Genomic DNA, 21794 nt, shown 5'->3' on the forward strand with positions numbered 1-21794 from the left:
CCTTTGCCAAAGAGTCCGCTTTCTCATTACCCGGTATCGAGCAGTGAGAAGGGACCCACGCTAAGGTAATCTGAGTAGATTTTTCAGATAAAGCACTCAGATGTTCCCGTATTTTCCCCACGAAATACGGAGAGTGCTTAACATCTTTCATCGATCGGAGAGCCTCAATGGAACTGAGACTGTCCGTAAAGATGAAATAATGGTCCGTGGGCATTTTTTCGATAATCCGTAGGGTGTACTGAATTGCAGATAATTCTGCGACGTAAACAGAAGCAGGATTATCGAGCTTATGGGAGACGGTTAAATTGTTATTGGATATACCGAAGCCAGTGGACCCACCAAGAAGTGATCCGTCAGTGTAGTACATATTGTCGCAGTTGTACATCGTTATTGTCGCAGTTGTACATCGATCCGGGATTCCACGAGTTTCTTCTATCATGGATGTATCGAAAAACACAGTAGAATCAGAAGTACTTGATAAGTCGACACGATTTGGAATATTCGAAGAAGGGTTAATATTTTGGGACATGTGATTGAAATACAATGTCATAAAACGGATTTGAGAATTAAGTTCGATTAACCTTTCAAAATTTTCAATCACGGGACGGTTTAAGACCTCACCTTTGATTAGAATACGAGAAGACAGGCTCCAGAAGCGGTTTTTCAATGGTAGTACTCCAGCTAAGACCTCCAAACTCATCGTATGGGTCGACTGCATGCAACCTAAGGCGATACGCAAACAACGATATTGTATTCGCTCCAGTTTGATCAAATATGTGTTTGCTGCGGAGCAGAAGCAGAAACACCCGTACTCAATAACAGACAGTATCGTTGTTTGGTAAAGCCTTATAAGGTCTCCTGGGTGGGCTCCCCACCATTGTCCGGTTATTGTACGAAGAAAATTCACTCTTTGTTGACATTTTTTCATCAGATACCTCACGTGACAACCCCAGGTGCCTTTAGAGTCGAACCAGACACCAAGATATTTGTGTACCAAAACCTGAGAAATCGTTTTACCCATTAATTGTGTTTGAAGCTGAGCAGGTTCATGCTTCCTAGAAAAAACTACTATCTCAGTCTTCTCCGGAGAGAATTCGATACCTTGCTGTAAAGCCCAAGCAGACAAATTGTCCAAGGTATCTTGCAATGGTCCTTGCAAATCGGCAGCTTGGCTCCTGTAACAGAGATTACACTGTCGTCTGCAAGTTTTCTTATCGTGCATGAGATTGCCAGACATTCGTCGATGTCATTTACATAAAAGTTGTAAAGAAGGGGGCTTAAACATGAGCCCTGGGGAAGACCCATGTAGCTAATGCGAAAAGTTGCCAAATCGCCGTGCGTAAAATGCATGTGCTTTTCGGACAACAAATTGTGCAAAAAATTGTTCAAAATTGGAGAAAATCCTTGTCGGTGAAGTTTACCCGAAAGAATGTCAATAGAAACGGAATCAAAAGCCCCCTTAATGTCCAAGAACGCAGACGCCATTTGTTCTTTGCGAGCATACGCCAGCTGAATATCTGTTGAAAGCAGCGCAAGACAATCATTCGTCCCTTTGGCACGGCGGAAGCCAAATTGAGTATCCGATAGTAGGCCATTTGATTCGACCCAATGATCTAAACGACGGAGTATCATTTTTTCCATCAATTTCCGGATACAGGATAGCATTGCAATCGGCCTATAAGAGTTGTGATCAGAAGCTGGTTTCCCTGGTTTTTGGATGGCGATCACCTTCACTTGCCTCCAATCCTGCGGTACAATGTTCTGCTCCAGGAACTTATTGAACAAGTTCAACAAGCGCCTCTTGGCATTGCCGGGTAGATTCTTTAACAAGTTGAATTTGATTCTATCTAACCCAGGCGCGTTATTGTTACAGGACAGGAGGGCAACTGAAAATTCTGCCATCGTAAAAGGTGATTCTATCGCGTCGTGGCCCGGAGACGCATCGCGAATAATGTTTTGCTCAGGAACAGAGTCCGGACATACTTTCCTGGCAAAATCAAATATCCACCGACTTGAAAACTCCTCGCTTTCGTTGACCGTTACGCGATTCCGCATTCTTCGGGCTGTGCTCATCGATGTCTCCCTCGACGTCTCGTTCACGAACCGACGCCAATATCCGCGTTTCTTTGCTTTAGCCAAACTTTTAAGCTTGGTATCAAGCTCCGAATACCGTAAATAGTCGCCAGGTATACCTCCCTTCTGGAAGGCCAAAAACGCGTCGGATCTTTGCGTGTAGACATCGGAGCACTCTTGGTCCCACCACGGAGTGGGAGGCCGTTCTTTGATCGTTACGCCGGGATATTTCTTCGTTTGGGCTTGTAACGCGGCGTCGAGAATCAAGCCCACGAGGAGGTTGTATTCTTCAAGTGGTGGATGATGTTGAATCGACTCGACCGCTTTTGAAATCATTTCCTCGTATAACTTCCAATCGACATTCCGTGTGAGGTCATACGGAATGTCAATTGGTCGCATGCGAGATGACCCGTTTGTAATTGAAATAAGAATAGGCAGATGGTCGCTACCGTGAGGATCGAGGATTACCTTCCATGTGCAATCCAACCGTAGCGACGTCGAACATAAGGATAGATCCAAAGCGCTTGGGCGCGCTGGAGGTTTCGGGATACGTGTCATTTCACCGTTGTTTAAATTAGTCATGTCGAAGTCATCGCAAAGGTTATAGATTAAAGAGGAGCGGTTATCATTGTAAGGGGAACCCCAAGCCACACCATGAGAGTTGAAGTCTCCCAAAATAAAACGTGGCGAGGGAAGAAGTTCTATTTAATCAAAGAGCAGCCGTTGCCCAACCTGTGCTCTGGGAGGAATATATATTGAGGCAATACAAAGCTCTTTACCTTGTATTGTCATTTCACATGCGACAACTTCGATGCCTGGAATCGAGGGGAGGTTAATACGATAGAAAGAATAGCACTTTTCAATCCCTAAAAGTACACCTCCATACGGGGTGTCTCGATCAAGGCGAATAATATTAAAATCATGGAAGTTGAGATCAATATTTGAATATTTGAGGCTGTGTGGCCTAACTGCTTGCAATTGGTGCAATTCATAACACGGGGTACATACAATCGCACAGGCAGACGAACCCGGTCGATCGAGACGTGGCTAGGGAGTGCAGATCCGGCAAACGTAACGCGAAACGAGTCTGACGGAGTGTAAACTTTTTTACCGCCGACGAGAGACATGGACCGCAATTGCTTAAAATCCAAAATCTTCGCCTGTGTTTCGGTATTTTTGAAGCAACCGGTTGCGCTTTTTAGGATACACTCGACAGACAGACTTGAATCGGTTATGACACCGTCGATCTCCACGTCTCGTGCGGGTATGTAAACGCGATACTCGCGTGTGAAGAGCTCAGAGCAAGCGATAGCATTGGCCTGTGCCAGATCACTGACCACGACACGGAGCTTGTTAGGTCGGACCTTGGAAATTTCGGTCACGGCCTTGTACCCCTTCGTCAGGTCTTTAGAAATTTGCAGTATGTTTAATCGCTTTGAATTCACTCCTGCCTTTGGACGAAAATAAACAGTATAGCTGCCCTGTTGAGATCCGTCCGGGTAAAGCCTGGGGCGAAGGGGGACTGGAGAATGAACAGGAGAGGGGGTGACAGAAGGGTCAGGGGGGTTCGGGGATGGTGGCACGGGAGGCGAGGGATCTATATCCATCGCGCTAAATGTAGCGCACTAGTGCACTAGCGCCGACAAGAACACGTACCTATTTACTTCTTCCTTCCAGCAGTGGTTGTCCGATCGTTCGAAGCTGCACCCAAAGCAGCCAGCAGCACCAGTACAGCAGCACCAATACAGCCACCAGCAGTGAGCCGGGTGTGAGATCACTCAGCACAGCGACACGACTCGACTGTCAACTGATGGCCTTGAATTAGAAAGATCTATTCACTGTGCACAGATCAAAACTGCAGCTGGTATTTTGCACCAATACAGCCAAAGTTGCGAGCCGGGTACAGAACGTAGCGACACAACTCACAATCTAGTTGGCCTTTAGCGCGAATAATACACTCTTTCGTTTGGCTATTCGTACACACGGACCGGATTGTAATAGAACGACCACTTTGCACGTCCGTTTCTGTCGAGTGTTCGACGCGGAATTGATCATATATTCTTAATACGGAATGAAAAGCCTTTGCGTCTCGCATGAAACTGAGAGAATGAAATAACTTGAAAAAGCTGGTATGATCATTTGGTTAGATTTTCAGCAAATTTTATTGCTTGATCGTGACGATAAGCGTAAAATATTAAATCAGACAGATCGTTACAATTGGGAAGTAATTGGATGCAAAAATTATAAAAAATCTTGTAATTTCCGAAGAATTTTACTAGTAAAAATGATTGATATCAGCACTGATACGACATAAAATGTCTTTAAGTCCCGCAAAATTGAGAGAATGACATAACTCGAAAAAAGGTGGGGCCACTTACTACGTGGGTATGAAATAAACATCGCGAAGGTATTATTTTTATCATGATAAAATCCATTGCAGATGCACTGTTGTATGATGTTTATCACAACCCAATAGTACTGTGCATAATACTTTACCTGTCAATCAGGACATTAGTGCTCAACATCCGTTCGGTGGTAGCAAGACTGTAAGCATGTGAAAATGATATTTTAACATCTGTTACGGATACTGTATGCGAGCAGACAGCGACTTCGTGATTGGTTAAACGTTGCTATTTTAGTTGAACTTAGTTAATTTTTCACTATTTTGTAATCGAACGACTTGCGGCACGATCGATTTTAGACTACACAAACCTGCTCTCAGCTATAGAAGCGAGCTCATGATTGGTTGAGTACTGGGAAATTAAACAAAAAGTATCGATTTTCAACTCAACTTTTTATTAATATACATCTGACAAAACATGCAGATTATTATACCACCAGTTTGAGGCCACCTTTTGAGTAACATAATATGCATTTGACGGCACATTTTCGTTACACTTTCCATCGTACTCCATCGACCGTAAGACGTAGTAGACGCCAAACCAAATAAATTCCAAAATCCATAATACAAAACGTGTAATGCAATCTCCAGTATATAAAACTCAATTTTAAAAACTCAAAATAAAATTACAATATCCGAAATCTAAGATTTAAAGTAAAAAAACGAAAATCGAAAGTTCAAAATTTCAAATAAAAATTCCTGAACGAAAACACAAAATTTGAATTAACATTCCTAAGAATTTAATTAAAAGTTTCAGAATTAACAATCAATAATCGGACATCCATTTAAATCAAATCAAATCCGTAAATCAAAAAGTTAAGCCCCGAAATCAGAAATTCGAAATCCGGATTACAAAATGCAAATTACAGTAACCTTAATTCGGAACCAAAAATTCAATATTCATATTACGAAATCTAATTTCTAATATCCTAGAGATAACCTCTAACTAACTTCGTGTAAAAATGTTTGAAAACAATAAAGCAATTACGTGCGGTAGAAGTTTCATGCAAATTTGTGGATTGCTGTTGGCAAGAAGAGTTCATAATTTGGGATTATGAGGACAGCATTCGATTCGTATGACCAAACCATGAAATTTCCTATATAGTTCCTGAAACGACCGAATTTCAATATTTGTTACCAGTTTCTGACAAACATATGTTTGAGTAGAGACCATTTGCAGAATTTAGTCTGCATTCAATTTATTTGTAGTATAACATTGCTGCAGAACTTGTATCGAATGAGTTGAACCACAAGTTATTTTCGCGGTTCTACCGCATAGGAACAAAATAAACATAGAAAATCATCAGCTGTCAGAAGTCAATTTTAGAATAGAAACCATGAATTCCTCCGTGCTGTTACAATTGAAATATACTAGAACTAGTAACTAGTACTCAGAAGTTTTGCCCCACTCGAAACCGGCTCATTCACTCAGTACAGAACACTTTATACAATCATCAACAGAGTACTTATTCCACTTAATTGCCTCCAGTCACACTTGTAGTATTCACAAAAATAAAATAACAGCACCAAAACGTTGACTAGTATTAGTGTAAATATCATATACTATTATTACCGATTAGAATAGACAGATAGACTTAGTTAGTCATCATTTTTATAAACCGTTGACCACGTAGTACCCATTTCATTTCTTCATCACTTGCCACGGTGAGAGTCGTATTGTTTCTCTCCTTCTAGCAATGGTTTGCCCGTTCCAAAGAATTGTCCTTTATCCTGCTAGAGGATTCGCTATAAAGTTTTGCGATAGTTTTGTGTTGTCCTCCCTTGTTTGGTTTAACGTTAGAAAACGATGGCCATCCAAACGATAGCTGCTGAGTTGTTTCAAGTTATGCTTGTGTTACGAATTAGTATTAGTTTTCTTTGTTGGGATGTAACATCTTTCGGCTTTTTTAGCTTTTCCGGAGTGTAATCGCTCTGCTATAACTCTAAATCTGTCCACATAGCCGCATACTTGTATATCAACAGTTTCCAACTGTTCGAATCCGGAGCAAGATTGAACGCGAGGGACACATTGCCGACGTCGGTGTGCAATATCTGTCTCTCCAGCTTCCTGTGGCTCTCCGCATCTGTTCTTGTGCTATTATCCATTCTTCTTCAATATAGGTTCCTGGTCAGCATCAACCAGCCCCGCCCGTTCACCATCACCCAGTCGTTTCGGTGTACATAGTAGTGCCCAGCATCGTAGTAGAAAAGATCGCCCCAAAAACCATCCGGCCCACCAAACGTACGACACGACGATCCTCTGCGAGCGGTCTCGATCGCCGAGTCCTGCCAGTTTGCTCCAAGAGCTGCGGGACCGGGATCACGCGCGGCGGAAGTATAGGAATGGAATGGGTACTGGAATGTTTCTTTTCGTTTATTTTTTTTTATTCTTCTTTTCAGTCTACAAATCCTCTCGTTTTAACGTCCTTCTCGTTTGTACTCCGAACTCATTTCCTCTTCATCTCAGATCATATACTGTTGTTGTTAGGCTCTTCAAGCTGTCTCCTGTTTACTGTTCTTTCGATTGTCCAAGTTTATTATTCGCGTCTTGTGTGTAATCATCACTACTACCTGTGGTTCCTACAGGAGGCGAAACTCAAAACAGTCATTTCCCAACTGTCATTGCATGTACCCTACACGATAACCCTGAATGTACAGTTATCACCGTCATCAGACCAAATTTGTATCTGTCTACACTATGTGAATAGTAATATGTCATACAGAAACAGCGTTTGTGTGCTAACTTCAACTGGTTATCAATTTTAGCGAATCAATCTCTCACCGTTTGTTATTATTGCAATTCCGAATCATATCCTACAGGTCCACCAGGGCACGTACAGCACAGCTACCCGGTACTGGTAACGCGGCGACAGGGACAGGGTCGAAGATTGCCACCGACGCCATGCAAACCGTCGACGCTGCAGCTAAAGCAAACTAACATCAACTTTCCTAAGCTGAACGCTAGTCCAACTCACGTACGTAAACCAGAAAATTTATTCAATCGGTTTTCATTTAACTTCGAATTGAAAATTTATTTCCCTCTGACATTAATGGCTTGATTTCAGACTTTGCACTCAACTCACACGACGCCACACAGTGTTCACTCGATGCCCCAACCGCGGGAATTCCTGCGGGAACGGGAACGAGATCGCGACCGGGATCTGTACTATCGGGAGCGGGATCGAGAACGGGACCGGGAGCGCTATCGCAGTAGTCGCGAGCGGGATTCACGGGACTACGGTCAGGTGCACTACGAATTCCGGGATCGCGAGCGGGAGCTGTACGAGCGCGAGCGGGAAATCGAGCGAGAGTTCGAACGCGAGTACGAGCGGTGAGTTGACTCATTTCGAGAAACGATTTTGATTTCTAGTTAAAATTGAGGATTTGATTTCGCTTATTGTTTAATTTATACTATAAACTTTATATTAATATACCAATGCTTTCAGTTATACATTTTTAAATTTGTGAGGAGATTGAAATTACATTTCTAAACGATTGTGCAATCTTCAAACCACTGTATAATCTATTTATCTCTTGCTTTAACGATTTAAACTATATGAACGCAAGGTTAAACCTGTATATTTACATTCAACATGCCAGTCACCTAGACAATCTAGACGGTTAGGGTCTTCAAAGTTGTTCAGAAGGTCAATGACTTGTGGTCGGCGGACAGTTCAGAATTCAGCCGCAATGCAACGTTAGTGTATGCGTAATTTTGAACATTCTGAACTTTTTATATCTCGAAAATCCTACCACTTAGAGGGTTCAGCAAGGCTATTAAGGAGATCAAAGACTTTTAGTTGGTATGAATTTTGATTCAAATCCTATCCTATCACTTAGAAAGATGTTTAGAATTTCACGGGTTTCTGGTTGGCCAGTTTAGATCTGAATTCCGCCACAACGCGGAACTAGTATGCGCAAAGCTTTTAGTATTTTCTACTCCAAACGCCTTTTTTTTAATTCCAAGATGGTGATTCCCGGTTTCTGAAAAACAGTCTTAAATGGCCGAATACTTCCCAACATGGGTATTTTCAGAATCGCAAAGATGCCTAGAGAGTGGAATTCATCTTCAGACGCCATTAAAAAATCCAAAATGGCGACTTCCGGTTAGCGGAAAACATGAACAAATACCAACTGGTATTTCCATAATCGGAATGATGCACAAAATAGGGCAGAGCTTTCAAAATTAACTTCCCTTGTGTTCCCTGAAATATTTATTTATTTATTTATTTATTTTAGTCAACAGATAATATGTTTACCCCAATGACCTCACTAATAATAACAGCTTAAAATTAACACAAAATTCGCTTAAAACTAAGTTTGTTCGCTTCGCGAGATACATTAAAGTTATAAACATGGTAACAGCTATTAAACACTCGGGACATATTACTAATTGGTTCATGACGGCCATAATCAGTCCTTGCACGACGGATTCTCAGGAACGGGTGCGATCGGAGGTTGCGGCGGCGTATGTTGATGTTCAAAGAGCTAAGTAGCGAAGAGCAGTCAATATTACCCTGAAAGAGGTCAGCTATGTAGCACGCTTTAGCCAAGTTGCGTCTATCCTCCAATAGTTCTAATCTAAACAGTAAGCAACGACTTTCACAACAGGGTAGGTGGCGTGGATTTGCCCACCTGAGGTGGCGTAAAGCGAAGCGGACGAATCTGCGTTGAACAGCCTCAACGCGGTTCTTCCCATCCTGATTATAGGGTGCCCAAACCACAGATGTATATTCCAGTAACGGCCGAACAATTGCACAGTATAATGCTTTCAGGCAGTAAATGTTTTTAAACTTCTTGGCAAAGCGAAACAGGAATCCTAGCTGCGACGAGGCTTTCGAAACGATGTGTGCAATATGATCTTTGAAGTTCAGTTTGGTATCGAGCAGATTCCCAGGTCTTTCACTGTTGATTCGCGCTTTAACTATACACCTGCCAAAGCGTAGTTGAAATTGATGTTGGAGCTTCTGCGACTAAACGAAATGACAGAGCATTTGGATACGTTCAACGACATCCGGTTAAGTTGACACCAGTCAGCGAAGGCTTCCAATTGCTGTTGCAAGAACAACGCGTCCTTTGGCTGTTTTATCGTGTAATATAACTTCAAGTCATCGGCGTAGGAGAGTTTAGAGCACTTGAGGGTAAGGATGACATCGTTCATGTACAGCAAGAATAGAAATGGTCCAAGATGACTTCCCTGAGAAACATCGGACCAAACGGGGAAAGGTGAGGAAATGTGGTCACCGATTTTGACGGACATATTTCTTTCGGGTCAATACGATTCGAGCCATACAAACAAATTATCATTCATGCCAAGTTTGTCAAATTGGCTATGGCAATCTGGTGATTCATTTTATCAAACGCCGCAGATAAATCGGTGTAGATAGCATCGACTTGCTGGCCATTTTCTAATTGACGAATTACAAACGATGTGAAGCAGGTTAAGTTAGTCGTTGTGGAACGTTTAGACATAAAACCGTGCTGATCCGGTGATATCTACTGTACATATCTCTGAGTCAGCATGCGCAACACTGTCAACTCAAACAGCTTAGAGGTAGCACTCAAAGCGGCTATTCCGCGATAATTCGAGACGACTCGCTTAGAGCATCCTTAACAGTGCGGTACCATTTAAGTTGCTTATGGCGGCTGTGTACAGCGCGGCTATTTTGCTCACTCACCCGTTTTCACACCGGGTTGCTATCACGGCTGTCATTTTAGCTGCCCCATTCCGTACCGGTAGTAGTCAAACAGTTGCTTTGGAATCATCATACCGTTACATATTTGTAACCAATGGAGGACTATTGGCTATCATCGGACTCAAGCGACGACGATCTGGACATAATGAGCAGGATGTTATTTGATACTCAAGCAAAATCTATAGAAACGGCGGAAATGGTACGTAAGCATGGGGTTCGAGCTAGAAGACGCCCGAATAGCGATAGGTTGAGGCAGGAAGGAGCAGAACGTTTGATGACAGATCACTTCTCCGAAAATCCAACCTACAACGAGGAACAATTTCGCAGGCGCTTCCGAATGAATCGTGGATTGTTCACGCGTATTGTCAAGGACGTAGAAGCTGCCAACGATTATTTCGTTTTACGGCCGGATGCAACCGGCAAATTGGGCTTGACAGGGCTGCAAAAATGCACTGCAGCGAAACGTCAATTAGCCTACGGTTGTCCAGCAGACTCGGTCGACGAATACACCCGAATGTCAGAGTCCACCGCTAGGAATTGCCTCTTGGAATTCTGCCGAACTATAGATAATCTATATGGGGCGGAGTACTTACGTTCACCGAACCCGAAAGACATTAAACGGCTGATGGAGGAAGGAGAAAAACGCGGGTTCCCGGGGATGCTGGGGTCTTTGGACTGTTGCCACTGGAAATGGAAAAACTGCCCCACTGCTTGGGCAGGACAATATAAGGGGAGAAACAAAAATCCGACAATCATTCTCGAGGCAGTAGCATCCTATGATTTATGGATCTGGCATGCCTTTTTTGGTATGCCGGGCTCCACAAACGATATTAACGTGTTGGAACGTTCTCCGCTTTTCGCGGATCTGTATAGTGGAAGAGCTCCGACTGTAGAGTTCGAGGTGAACGGAAGAACCTATACATCCGGCTACTATTTGGCAGACGGTATTTATCCACCACTGTCAACACTGGTGCAGACGATTTCGGTGCCGGTTGATCAGAAACACAAGGTAGGTACGAATTATTAAACATTTCGTTGCTAGTCTTATCCTCAAGACTCACTAAACTACTATTTCTGTCGCAACCAAGCAGATTTGTTGCATAACAGCTAGTTAAACAGTTGTCAAGCCAAGATTAACTGAAGAACAGCCTTATAGACTGCTTATTAATAAAATTGTTTGTGGGTACCTTAATTCTTTTTAAATCACTCGAATGAGTATACTCATAGGGATAGTCTTCAACAAGTTGTATTTTCTTAAGCAAGTTCGACATTTTGACGGGATTCGAGTAGGCCCTCCCTGTAGAAAGTGATGAAGGCCTGACTTGCACATTTTTTCCCTAGCCCTTTTTGAGCTATCTCTTTGTAGGAAACTCCCTTCCACTCCGCTTCTCTGCGGAGCTCTACGATCATCTCGCAGGTACGAGATCGACGAATGATTCGTATTTCCACACCAATATCATTTAGCTGGGTGTCGCCTCTCGTAACCCTCAAAACTCTGAAGTATTTTAACCCATTAGCCTTGAGTATGAGCGCGTCTCCCTTCCTCCTCTTGTTTATCCTCGGTGGTTTATTAGAGAGGTTACAACACTCGCGCATTTCCTGTTTCAACACCTTTTTCGTCCGCCACGGTAGTCCATTTTCCGTTTCCTGTGACTTTGCTATTGGTCTATGCCGTACCGTGAAGACTCTACTAACGAGCCGGTCGATGGGCTTTTTCAGGAGATCGACGGCACAGTGTCCGTACCCCCATCACACATTGGACAAGCTTCCGCTACTATACCTGTAGAGAGGCCTCGACGGCTGTTGCAGCATTGTCTATTGAAAATAGCTGAACGGGTTTTCGAGGTCCAGGATCCTGATGAACTAGCTCACTTTTTCAACACGCATGTAAAGCAAATTCATGATAGCGTTATTCCACTCCGAACAAGCAAATCCAAGTCATCTAACGTCTGTTTCAACAATCGAATGCGAAAATCCATGCTTGAGCGCGATCTAGTCTACAACAGTTGGCTCTGAGCCCCAGGAGAGCTTAAAGAAGCAGCGCGAACATAACTAATTCAAGGATATGATCTGCAAAAAAGCGGTACATGAAAAATTTCCTAGAGAGTAGAGTCCCCCAAAAGACTTAATAGCAAAGGTTTAAAGATACCGTAATTGGCAAAGTTAAAATACCAGCCACATGCGACTTCCACCCAGATGACGTGAATCGCATGTTTCGCTAAAGCTGTCAAGCCAGTGCGGTTTTTGGCAATCGACGCTTGAAACATCATACGGTTTTTCATTCCGGCCTGTGCATTGCTGAGAAATCGTCAACGTTATATGGAACATCAAATCAAATGTGACAGGACCGGATGGGCAAAAAAAAATTGCCAATCGTTATACATCAAATAACGAATATTTTTAACAGAGTTATTACTTATTTTACTTGACTTTACTTTTATGGCGACAGATCGTTGAGATCCTATGCCGAATCCAGAATACGTCTCCACGTAACTTAATCTTGGGCTGATACTCTCCGGTCTCCCCTTACAACCGCTGCTCTGGCATCCTAGTCGACAGCACACATCCAGCGCGCGCGAGGTCTACCTCGAAGTCGTCTGCCTCTATCCGGCTCTCTGCTAAATATTATCTTTGCCGGTCGCTCATCCACCATCCGTGCTACATGGCCAGCCCAGTGCAACCTGCCGTGTTTCATCAGCTTGACAAAATCAGCGTGTTTATATACTTCGTACAGCTCGTGATTCATGCACCTGCGCCACACCCCATTCTCTAATTTGCCTCCAAGTATTGATCGCAGGATTCTACGCTCGAAGACCTGAAGCGCTCTTCGGTCGGCCTCCTTCCACGTCCACGATTCATGTCCGTAGAGCGCCACCGGGAGGATCAGATCCTTTAGAGCGCAAATTCCGTACGGATCTGTAGGCTACGGGACCTAAGCTGACTTTATAATCCGTAATAAGCACAATTCGCCGCCGCAATTCGCCTCTTCACCTCGCGGCTCACCTCGTTGTCACACGTCACGAGAGTACCAAGATAAACGAATTCGTCGACCACTTCGAAAGTAGCCCCATCCATCTCCACCGCAGCACCAATACCCGCAGAACTACCACGCTCTCTGCCAGCCACCATGTACTTCGTTTTGGCGTTTTGGCAGTGTTTATGGTGAGTCCAATTCTCGCAGCTTCCCTTTTGAGAGCCGTAAAGGCCTCTTCAACTGCTCTACGGTTAACACCAATTATATCAATGTCGTCCGCGAAGCCCAGAAGCATGTGAGACTTAGTGATGATGGTGCCGCTCCTCTGCACACCTGCCCTTCGTATTGCACCTTCCAAAGCTATGTTGAACAGCAAGTTCGAGAGCCCGTCACCTTGCTTCAGGCCATCCAACGTCACAAACGCGTCCGAAAATTCGCCCGCTGTCCTGACGCATCATGTGAAACCGTCAAGCGTCGCACGTAACAGTTCAATTAGTTTTGTTGGGAAACCATGTTCTATCATTATTCGCCAAAGCTCGTTGCGTTTCACTGTGTCGTACGCCGCCTTAAAGTCTTTAAACAGATGATGCGTCGGATAGTTGTGTTCTTGAAACTTGTCGAGAATCTGTTTCAAGGTAAACATCTGGTCCGTTGTAGATCGCCCCACTATAAAACCGCTTTGGTATTCTCCAACAAAGGCTTTCTGAAACGGTATCAGTCGCTGGAACAGGATACGCGAGAGAATTTTGTAAGAGGAATTGAAGAGGGTTATGCCCCGATAGTTACTACAGACGAGCCTATGTCCCTTCTTGTAGGTAGGGCATATGAGTCCTTCCAACCAGTCCGTAGGTAGTTGTTCCTCAGACCATACCCTTAGGATAATCTGGTGAATTGCACTACACAGCCGCTCACTCCCAACTTTGAAAAGTTCGACCGGTAAGCCGTCCTTCCCTGCGGCTTTGTGGTTCTTTAGCTCTTTGCAAGCATTCTTCACCTCGTCCAATGTTGGTGGGTCCACAGCTTGTCCATCCTCCCCAATTTCTATCCTGTTCCCCTCGACGACTCTCCTACCTTCGTCACCGTTCAACACCACTTCAAAATGTTGCTTCCAACGCCTGGCTACCTGCGATTTATCGGTAATCAGGTTCCCCTCCTGGCACGGTCCGGTTCCTGATTCCGTTGATCGTTTATAGAAGCTCCTCGTGTCGTGCCTGGTGAAGCAATTCTCCGCCTCCGCGAGGACGCGATCGTAGTGCTCACGTTTCTTACGGCGATGAAGCCTCTTTTCGGCAGCTTTTGCCTCCCGGTATTTCTTCCGCATGTGACGCGTTACACGATTAGCTGCTACTAACGTGTTGGCGTAGGCTAGGTTCTTCTCCTCCGTCACCTCTAGACACTCAGCATCGAACCATCCACTACGCGTTGTTCCCGTTGTCATGCCTATCACTTCTCGCGCTGTTTCACTGACCGCATCATGGATGTGCTTCTACTGCTCGTTCAGGTTCACTCCAGCTGGCTCACCGAGCCGTCTATCAACTTTCCGAGTATACTCTGCAGCAACTCCTTCCGCTGATAACCTCTGGATGTCCAAACGTATCATTCTCGCCGATCTCGATTTAAATACGTTGGACAACCGGGCGCGAATCTTGCCTACCACGAGATAGTGATCCGAGTCGATGTTTGGCCCTCAAAAGGACCGCACATCTATGACGTCTGAAAAGTGCCGGCCGTCGATCAGCATGTGGTCGATCTGGGAGCAGGCCTCTCCATTGGGGTGTCTCCAGGTGTGCTTCCGAATATTCAGACGTGCAAAATGGGTACTACAAATGGCCATTCCCCTGGCCGCGGCGAAGTTCACTAATCTCAAGCCGTTGTCGTTGGTGGTAGAGTGAAGGCTTTCCCTACCAATAACGGGACGAAAGAACTCCTCTCGTCCGACTTGTGCGTTCGTATCTCCGATGACGATCTTTATATCGTGCTGTGGGCACTCTCCATACGTTTTCTCGAGGAGCTCATAGAACTCCTCCTTTACGTCATCGGTTTTATCGTTTGTCGGCGCGTAGTGCCAAGTTTCCAATCGTTGTCCTTTTTCGTTTGCCTAGGTCTATACCGATTGTTCCGATTCGTATCATTCTCTGGATTGTTCGTAGTATGTTTATTTTCAGCATGCTGCCTTACTAGGGCTGCAATGCCTAGTCTCGCGACGGGGCTACCGTCTTGGGTGTAGCTGGCGAGCCGCCCCTAACCTGGGGAACAGACGCTCAGGCAAGCTGCTCTCCAAGGAGAACAACTCCCCCTTCCCTGTCAGCATACGACCAAGTTCCCCCCGGTTCACCGATCTTCCCCTTGTTGCTCGTATCCCAGTCGGTACCACGTGGAGGTAGGGATAGGAGTTGCTGGGCATTATGCTATGGACCACATTACACAAACAAAATTGTCATCACAACATAACTTTCGCAGCTATGATTAACCGTCAAAACACTAGAAACGTAACTGAACTCTTGAGAACACGAATTGGGGTTTAACGCGCATTTTATGTTCCTATCTTCCTATAATATTAAATTTAAAATTTGTTAGGATGTGGTTTCAATGTGAACCAACATGTTATGTTTTTTGGTCAACTTCTCTTCAAGTAACTGAGAAGCCAACAAAAAACCTAAAAACCTAAACTTAGAGAGAAAACAATTGTTTACCCTTCGCACACGATGATTGACAGTGGAAATGAAATCTACGACTAAATGTGGTTAGTTACTCACTCTGTGTGAGAGAATGTCTAGTTCTCCAAGGCGACAGGTACAAGAGGAAATATAAGCAAAAACCAAGAAAATAGATGCAGCCTGACTGTAAACTTGAAAGAAAAGTTCGAAAAACAGCACCTTTTATAATTATTAGAATGAATTTATCAATTGTCGAGTGATGTCATATATAAAGCATCACACACGGAGAATACGGGGAACATTTTAAGAAAATATCTCTCAAATTACAATCCTGCTTCTTTACTAGTAGAAAAAAATGTTTTATTGGATGATAGACGAATAGCACACAGATCGCTGCCTAAGCCTCAGTTTTATTAATTAGTCTTTGTTATTTATCACTTTGTATTAAAAATCTTACTTAAACACAGATACAGTGGCTGGAATGCCTTCAAACAACGTCTTTACGCCTTTGAAACCGGGCTTCCGTTTGTCGGGCGCTGTAAGTCATACACTTTTTCCACGCCAAGTGCAGTAGATATTCTTTGCCGTAGTGAAAACAACAAGGCAAAACACCGACATTTAAATATTTGAATTTTAACAAATAATTTGACTTTTGTGAAAGCCTTTTTTTGTTTCTAACTAGCTTAAACGATATGAATAACTCCAAAATATGCTCTTCTGTTTTCAGCATGGAACACCACGTGCCCCTCTCGTATGAGCAGGCGTTGGCGATGGGTCGAACCGGCGGCCGCGTTCTTCCATCACCGATACTGAACGGATACAAACCGAAGGGAGGCCTTCACTCGTCCCGCCATTCGGACTCGGACGACGAGGACTGGTGCTAGCACAGGGTGAGACGGCGACAGTGCGAACGCAAACGAAGGGAACAGATATGGGTGTGATGCAACAAATAGCATGTACTGGTGAACGTGTACGACATTGAAATAAAACTCACAAATCGTCGGATCATTTCCCTGTAGCCGATGATCGCCGGTCGAATTTGGCGAGAGGTTCAAGCTTTACAGGGGAAAATGCTTCGAAATAAAGCTTTACAACCCACCAGGACCAAAAGGAGAAAACAAAACTGGGCTTTAGGAGGTCCTAACCATTAGTTTATATGCCAAGGACGATTATTCACTGATCGATCGGTGGTCCCATGACCCGTCAACATTGGGACATTCCGTGTGATGCCAAATAATATAGAATAAATGCGCTATCATCAACGATACTTGGTAGTGCTTGAGTTAGAGTTTCCTGAATTTTTTGCGTAAGGCCTTAGTTAGTACGAGTTCAAAAATCAACTCTTTTTGCTAAGCGAACCAGAACGGAGAATATGAGAAGCTCTACTTAATCGTTACTGAACTTAAGAGAATAAGAACAAACTGAACCTGCCTTTGAAGCCACAAAAATAAAAATAAAAACAAATGTAGAATGGTCGAATAATCACAAACAGTTATAAACTACAAGTTTACCGCAATGCGAAGGTAAGCTGAAACTAACGTTGAGAAAAGAATCCTCTATAGAGTTACTGGTTTCCAAGTGTTTAATATTTCTAATTAGCAGAGCGGAAAAGTTTTGTATATACGACAAACTGAGTAACAATAGAAAAACCTAGTTTCAATAACTATCACTCAAAATGTACTCCAGTTGGTAAGCGGTGTAAATTTTATTCTATTAATAATATTTGCTTCGACTAGTTTCACTATCCAGCCCTCGTCAGAAATGTTTTTCTCTCTACACTAGAACGGAAACTCTCAGTTTGATGACCCGGGGAGGAGGTTTTCCATATCATAACTATCACTTCGAATCAAGAACAAAAAAAACACCTCTACCAGAATATTTAGATCAAAAGACTGAATTTCAACCAAAATATCAGCGGAATACAACAAGCAGAAACAAGCACATTGGAACGCGAAATTTTTCGTAGAGTAGAAAAGTATAAGGGTCATTTTGACGTTGTCAGTCTAGCGAATCATTTAACTTACAAAACCGAATGTTGGCGTAGTCCATAGCAAATAGTATTGAACTGGGATGAAAAGTAGACTCATAGAAGAAACTGACGTAGGAAACAAGCGGTAAACGAGTAGAAGATAGACTTTTTATATGACCGTATTTTTAGAGTGATTGTAGTTTTTACACTCGCTAGAAATTCAAGTATTAGAGTAACGTGTGCACAGTACCGAACAGCGGCGAGAAAGTACTGGCCTAGACATTGTAGTTCTTCATCAACTGCACAATTTCCTTACAACCCAAATTCTGCTTTCTGGGTCATCAAATTAAGTTAGTTTCTACACTCTAGGCTACTAGTTGAAGTCAAAATTAGGTTTGTCAACTTAAGTGTAGAGTGTAGAGTGTAAATGAAATAAGATAGTAATTTAAATTTAACTATGTCATTATAAGACACACCTCGAGCTGTTTTATTCAAATTTATCTTCATTATTGAGGGCAAGGCTTATTCATCGTAACTCATGTTAAAAATATGTTGAACATGTTATTGAAGTCTTTTAAACACTTGTTGGCTTTTTTAAAATATCAGCTAGAATATTTTATTTTTGTCCTCGCAGAACTTGTCTGCACAAAGAAATAACACAATTTTGGTAAGACAAAAATGCCACGGGAAACCTTTATTTAGTAACATTTTCTCACCATCTTGGAATCGATATCTCTAGCCAATAGTTTGCTTGAATTGCCAAACTGCCAGACACTAGTACGAACGAAACAATTGAAATTACTAATCAAACAGGCTCCTCTTTGCTCTCTACCATTTAAATCGTTTCCGGTGGCTAAACCGTACCTTCGCATATCGCCTGTGGAAAGCCATCGTAGAAACCTAGATAGTTTGACGGAAGAGTTTCAATATCCTTTGGGAAGCCAATAAAAGCGAATGCTTCTGTAGTAATACGTTCTTGGAGGATGTAAAATGAAAACCTAATAAAAAGCTAATCTTCGATGGGCTATCAATGTGCATATAAAAACAAAAACAAGCAAGTAAGCAAGCTAACCAAACAAAAACTCGCAATGAACCATTCTCACAATGTGAGACAGACCCGTATAAAGCGTCGCCGCGTCGAGAGTAGAAGTCGTGTTTTCCTCATACATATATCGAAGTTTACATTTAGGAGGTGTAGTAGCATCATCACCATCATTTATTCGACCGTTAGATCATCGTTCATCCACACCGCTTGGACGTTAGTGTAGTGTTTTAGCAAATAGGAAAAAACGCGCGAGAACCGTACGTAAAGTTACAGGCTGTAGTCTAAAGCAATCCAATCGAATTGCTTGACATCGGAGAGGAAACATTTCTATTAGAATATATTATGGAAAACATACTTTTTAATCTTGTACGGAAATCCTGTAAATACATTTTTCTGTGATATATAAATTGTAAAAGGTAACAGTTTTCAACGTGAGAATGCGACAGATCGAAGCACATTGACTTGCAAGGGGTCCGAATGTGCACTCGCAAGGCTATGTTTTTGTTTGCCTTCTCGTCAGTTTTTCCCTTACCAAATTTTTGCTTTTGCATGTCGTTAGAAAAAGATCGCGAGCAGATCCTTCCACGGTTTATTGTTAATTTTTTTAAACATCCAATTTCATCAAGTTCTTCGATAGAATTTCTGTTCAACAGGATAAATATGGTATGTTAATATGACGAATCGTTAAGTTGCAGTATAGGTATAGCAATTCTTGCAGGTATTAGGTTGTCGAAAGTACTAGCGAAATAGTAGAGTATTGGAAAAGTAAGTTTATAAATATATATCGTGGTACGCCCAGACACAGTAGGTAATGAACGAAAATGTTTTTAGACAAAAAGGAATAAGGAATACAAAGGAATATAAAACAAGCTAGGAAACTATCAAACAAAATTTGTAATTATTATGTTCAAGAAGTTTAAAAGAAGGTAATAAATTCAACCATACCAAATACATTCTAGTGTTTCCTTTAACTATAAATCATGATGACAGCACGGTACTCTTAATGTAAACGGGGGTTCGAATGTAAATTGCATCAACAACAAAGCAATTTAATCTGGTTTTATCTTTCTTTATAATTTTGTTTTAATTTCATCCTGATTCTTGTGAAAAATATATTAGTTCTTCCTTAGTACTTTGTATCAGTTTACTGTCAATGACTATAGTTTCAATAATTTTACTTTACCATTATGACAATAGATCATAGAGATTTTATGCCGAAGCCAGAATACACCTGCGTTGCTCGGGCATCCTCGTCGACAGCACGCATCCAAAGTGTGCGGGGTCTGCATCAAAGTTATCGGTCTCTATCCGGTCTCCGCTGAATGCTATCACTGCCGTGGTTCATCAGTTTGATAATATTAGTGTGTTTATAAACTCGGTTATAAACTCCGTGGTTCATTCACCTGTGCCACACCCCATGTTCTTGTTTACCACCGAGAGCTGATCGCAGGACTCTTCGCTCAAAGTACCTAAACGCTCGCCGATTGGCCTCCTTCTACGTTCAGAATTCTCCGTAGAGCGCCACTGGAGGGATCAGTGGGACCTGCGGAAGCAACGCAATTCGTTCTATGTTTTGGTAATGTTTACGGAGATTCCGATTTCCGCAGCTCTTCTGAGAGCCGTAAAGGCCTCCTGCAGAGCTCTACACATCACACCGATGATATCGATGTCATCCGTAAAGCCTTTGAGACTTCGTAATAATCGTGTCGCTCCTCTGCACACCTGCCCATCGTATAGGGCCTTCCAAGGCTATACTTGACAGTAAGTTCGAGAGCCGGACCCCTTACTTTAGACTATCCAACATCACAAACGCGTCCGAAATACCGCCCGCTGTCCTGACACTTGATATTAAACAGTCACACGTATCAGTTAATCAGTTTTGTTGGGAAACCATGTTCAAGCATAATTCACCACAACTCGTTTCGTTTCACTAAATCGCACGACACCTAGAAGTCTAGAAACAGAGAATGTGTCTGCAAGTTGTGTTTTCGGAACTTGTCGAGAATCTTTCTTAAGGCAAACTCTTGGGCCTTCAAAGATCGTTCCACTCGGAAAATGCACTCGTGTTTATCAACAAAGGCTAATATAGATTATTCAAATAACGTGAAACAGAATGGATAGAAGACAAAGATTGTTCCTCATTAGATTGAACCATGTCGTTTTCGTACTTAACATTCATAACGGCAAAAATTGTTTCATAGTCTCCTTATTATGATTTATGAATGACTTTGTCCAACCTATTTTTCTTTTATTTAATTTTGAACATTCACGATTCCACATGTTTTCGTTAAAGATATTTGAGGCTCTTAGGGTTTTATTAATTATTGAAAACAAACAGTTTTTTTTGCTTACACAAAAAGAAACAGTTTTATGAAGTTCACACATAAAAGAAACAGTTTAAAAATTGTTCAATTGGTAGACGACTTTTTCGAAAATGAATAAACAAGAGGACTTTCCAATATATTACAAAACGTGTGAAAAGCATTGGAATTCTAAAATGATTCCCAATATGTTACCAGATTTTTTTTTGTAAAATCAAATGTTAGATGTAAAATTCTAGTATGTAAGGTAGGTTAAGTAAAGTAGTTATTCTTGTCTTTCTGGCTCATTTCTGTTAATTGTTGTTAGTTTATTTTTGTTTGCCAAATTATTTTGTATTTTTGTTTAACCATTTCCAACCGATAATTGAGCTCCGAAAAATTGCGGGAAAAATCGATGTGAATGTTACCGTTTGAGGAAGTGAGGGGGCACTGTCTAAAATGCAAGGCCTAGGCCCTTGAAAGAGACCTTCGATGTCCACCCCGGAACATCAAGACCAGGTGTTGGGACATAGTACGGTGGCGCTAAAGCCTCCGTGAAACATAGCCCAGGGAAGGGACAGCCTCACTTCTTAAACGGTAATAACCCCAGATTTATATATACAAGAAAGATCGCAACGATGAAATACATTGGTTTTAAGATGATTTACGACCAATCTTG

The 21794-nt window shown here is 42.5% G+C and overlaps 2 protein-coding genes across 25 annotated transcripts in view; both read left to right on the forward strand.

Annotated features, from left to right (window-relative positions):
- Positions 1-19766, forward strand: part of LOC129727649 (voltage-dependent calcium channel type A subunit alpha-1-like) — a 352389-nt gene extending 332623 nt beyond the window's left edge. For 21 of the 24 annotated variants that reach the window (XM_055685666.1, XM_055685660.1, XM_055685663.1 and 18 more), the window contains 4 exons: positions 6596-6826; positions 7295-7449; positions 7540-7805; positions 16529-19766. In XM_055685666.1, coding sequence (XP_055541641.1) covers positions 6596-6826; positions 7295-7449; positions 7540-7805; positions 16529-16685 — 809 coding nt within the window. In that variant the 3' untranslated portion in view covers positions 16686-19766. The remainder of the gene's footprint in view (positions 1-6595; positions 6827-7294; positions 7450-7539; positions 7806-16528) is intronic. The other 3 variants (XM_055685672.1, XM_055685673.1, XM_055685683.1) reach the window with 2 other exon arrangements.
- On the forward strand, positions 7813-16518 carry LOC129727652 (uncharacterized). Its single transcript, XM_055685688.1, has one exon. It carries the CDS (start codon positions 10265-10267, stop codon positions 11195-11197), a length of 933 nt encoding a protein of 310 aa, XP_055541663.1. The 5' UTR covers positions 7813-10264; the 3' UTR covers positions 11198-16518.
- Positions 19767-21794: the final 2028 nt, after the last annotated feature.

This window comes from Wyeomyia smithii, chromosome 3 (genome assembly GCF_029784165.1).
Source record: "Wyeomyia smithii strain HCP4-BCI-WySm-NY-G18 chromosome 3, ASM2978416v1, whole genome shotgun sequence".
In the NCBI taxonomy this organism is placed as follows: domain Eukaryota; kingdom Metazoa; phylum Arthropoda; class Insecta; order Diptera; family Culicidae; genus Wyeomyia; species Wyeomyia smithii.

Bases quoted from the DNA above. Each gene is read 5' to 3' on its own strand.
- LOC129727652 (XM_055685688.1), top strand. From the start codon at position 10,265: ATGGAGGACTATTGGCTATCATCGGACTCAAGCGACGACGATCTGGAC.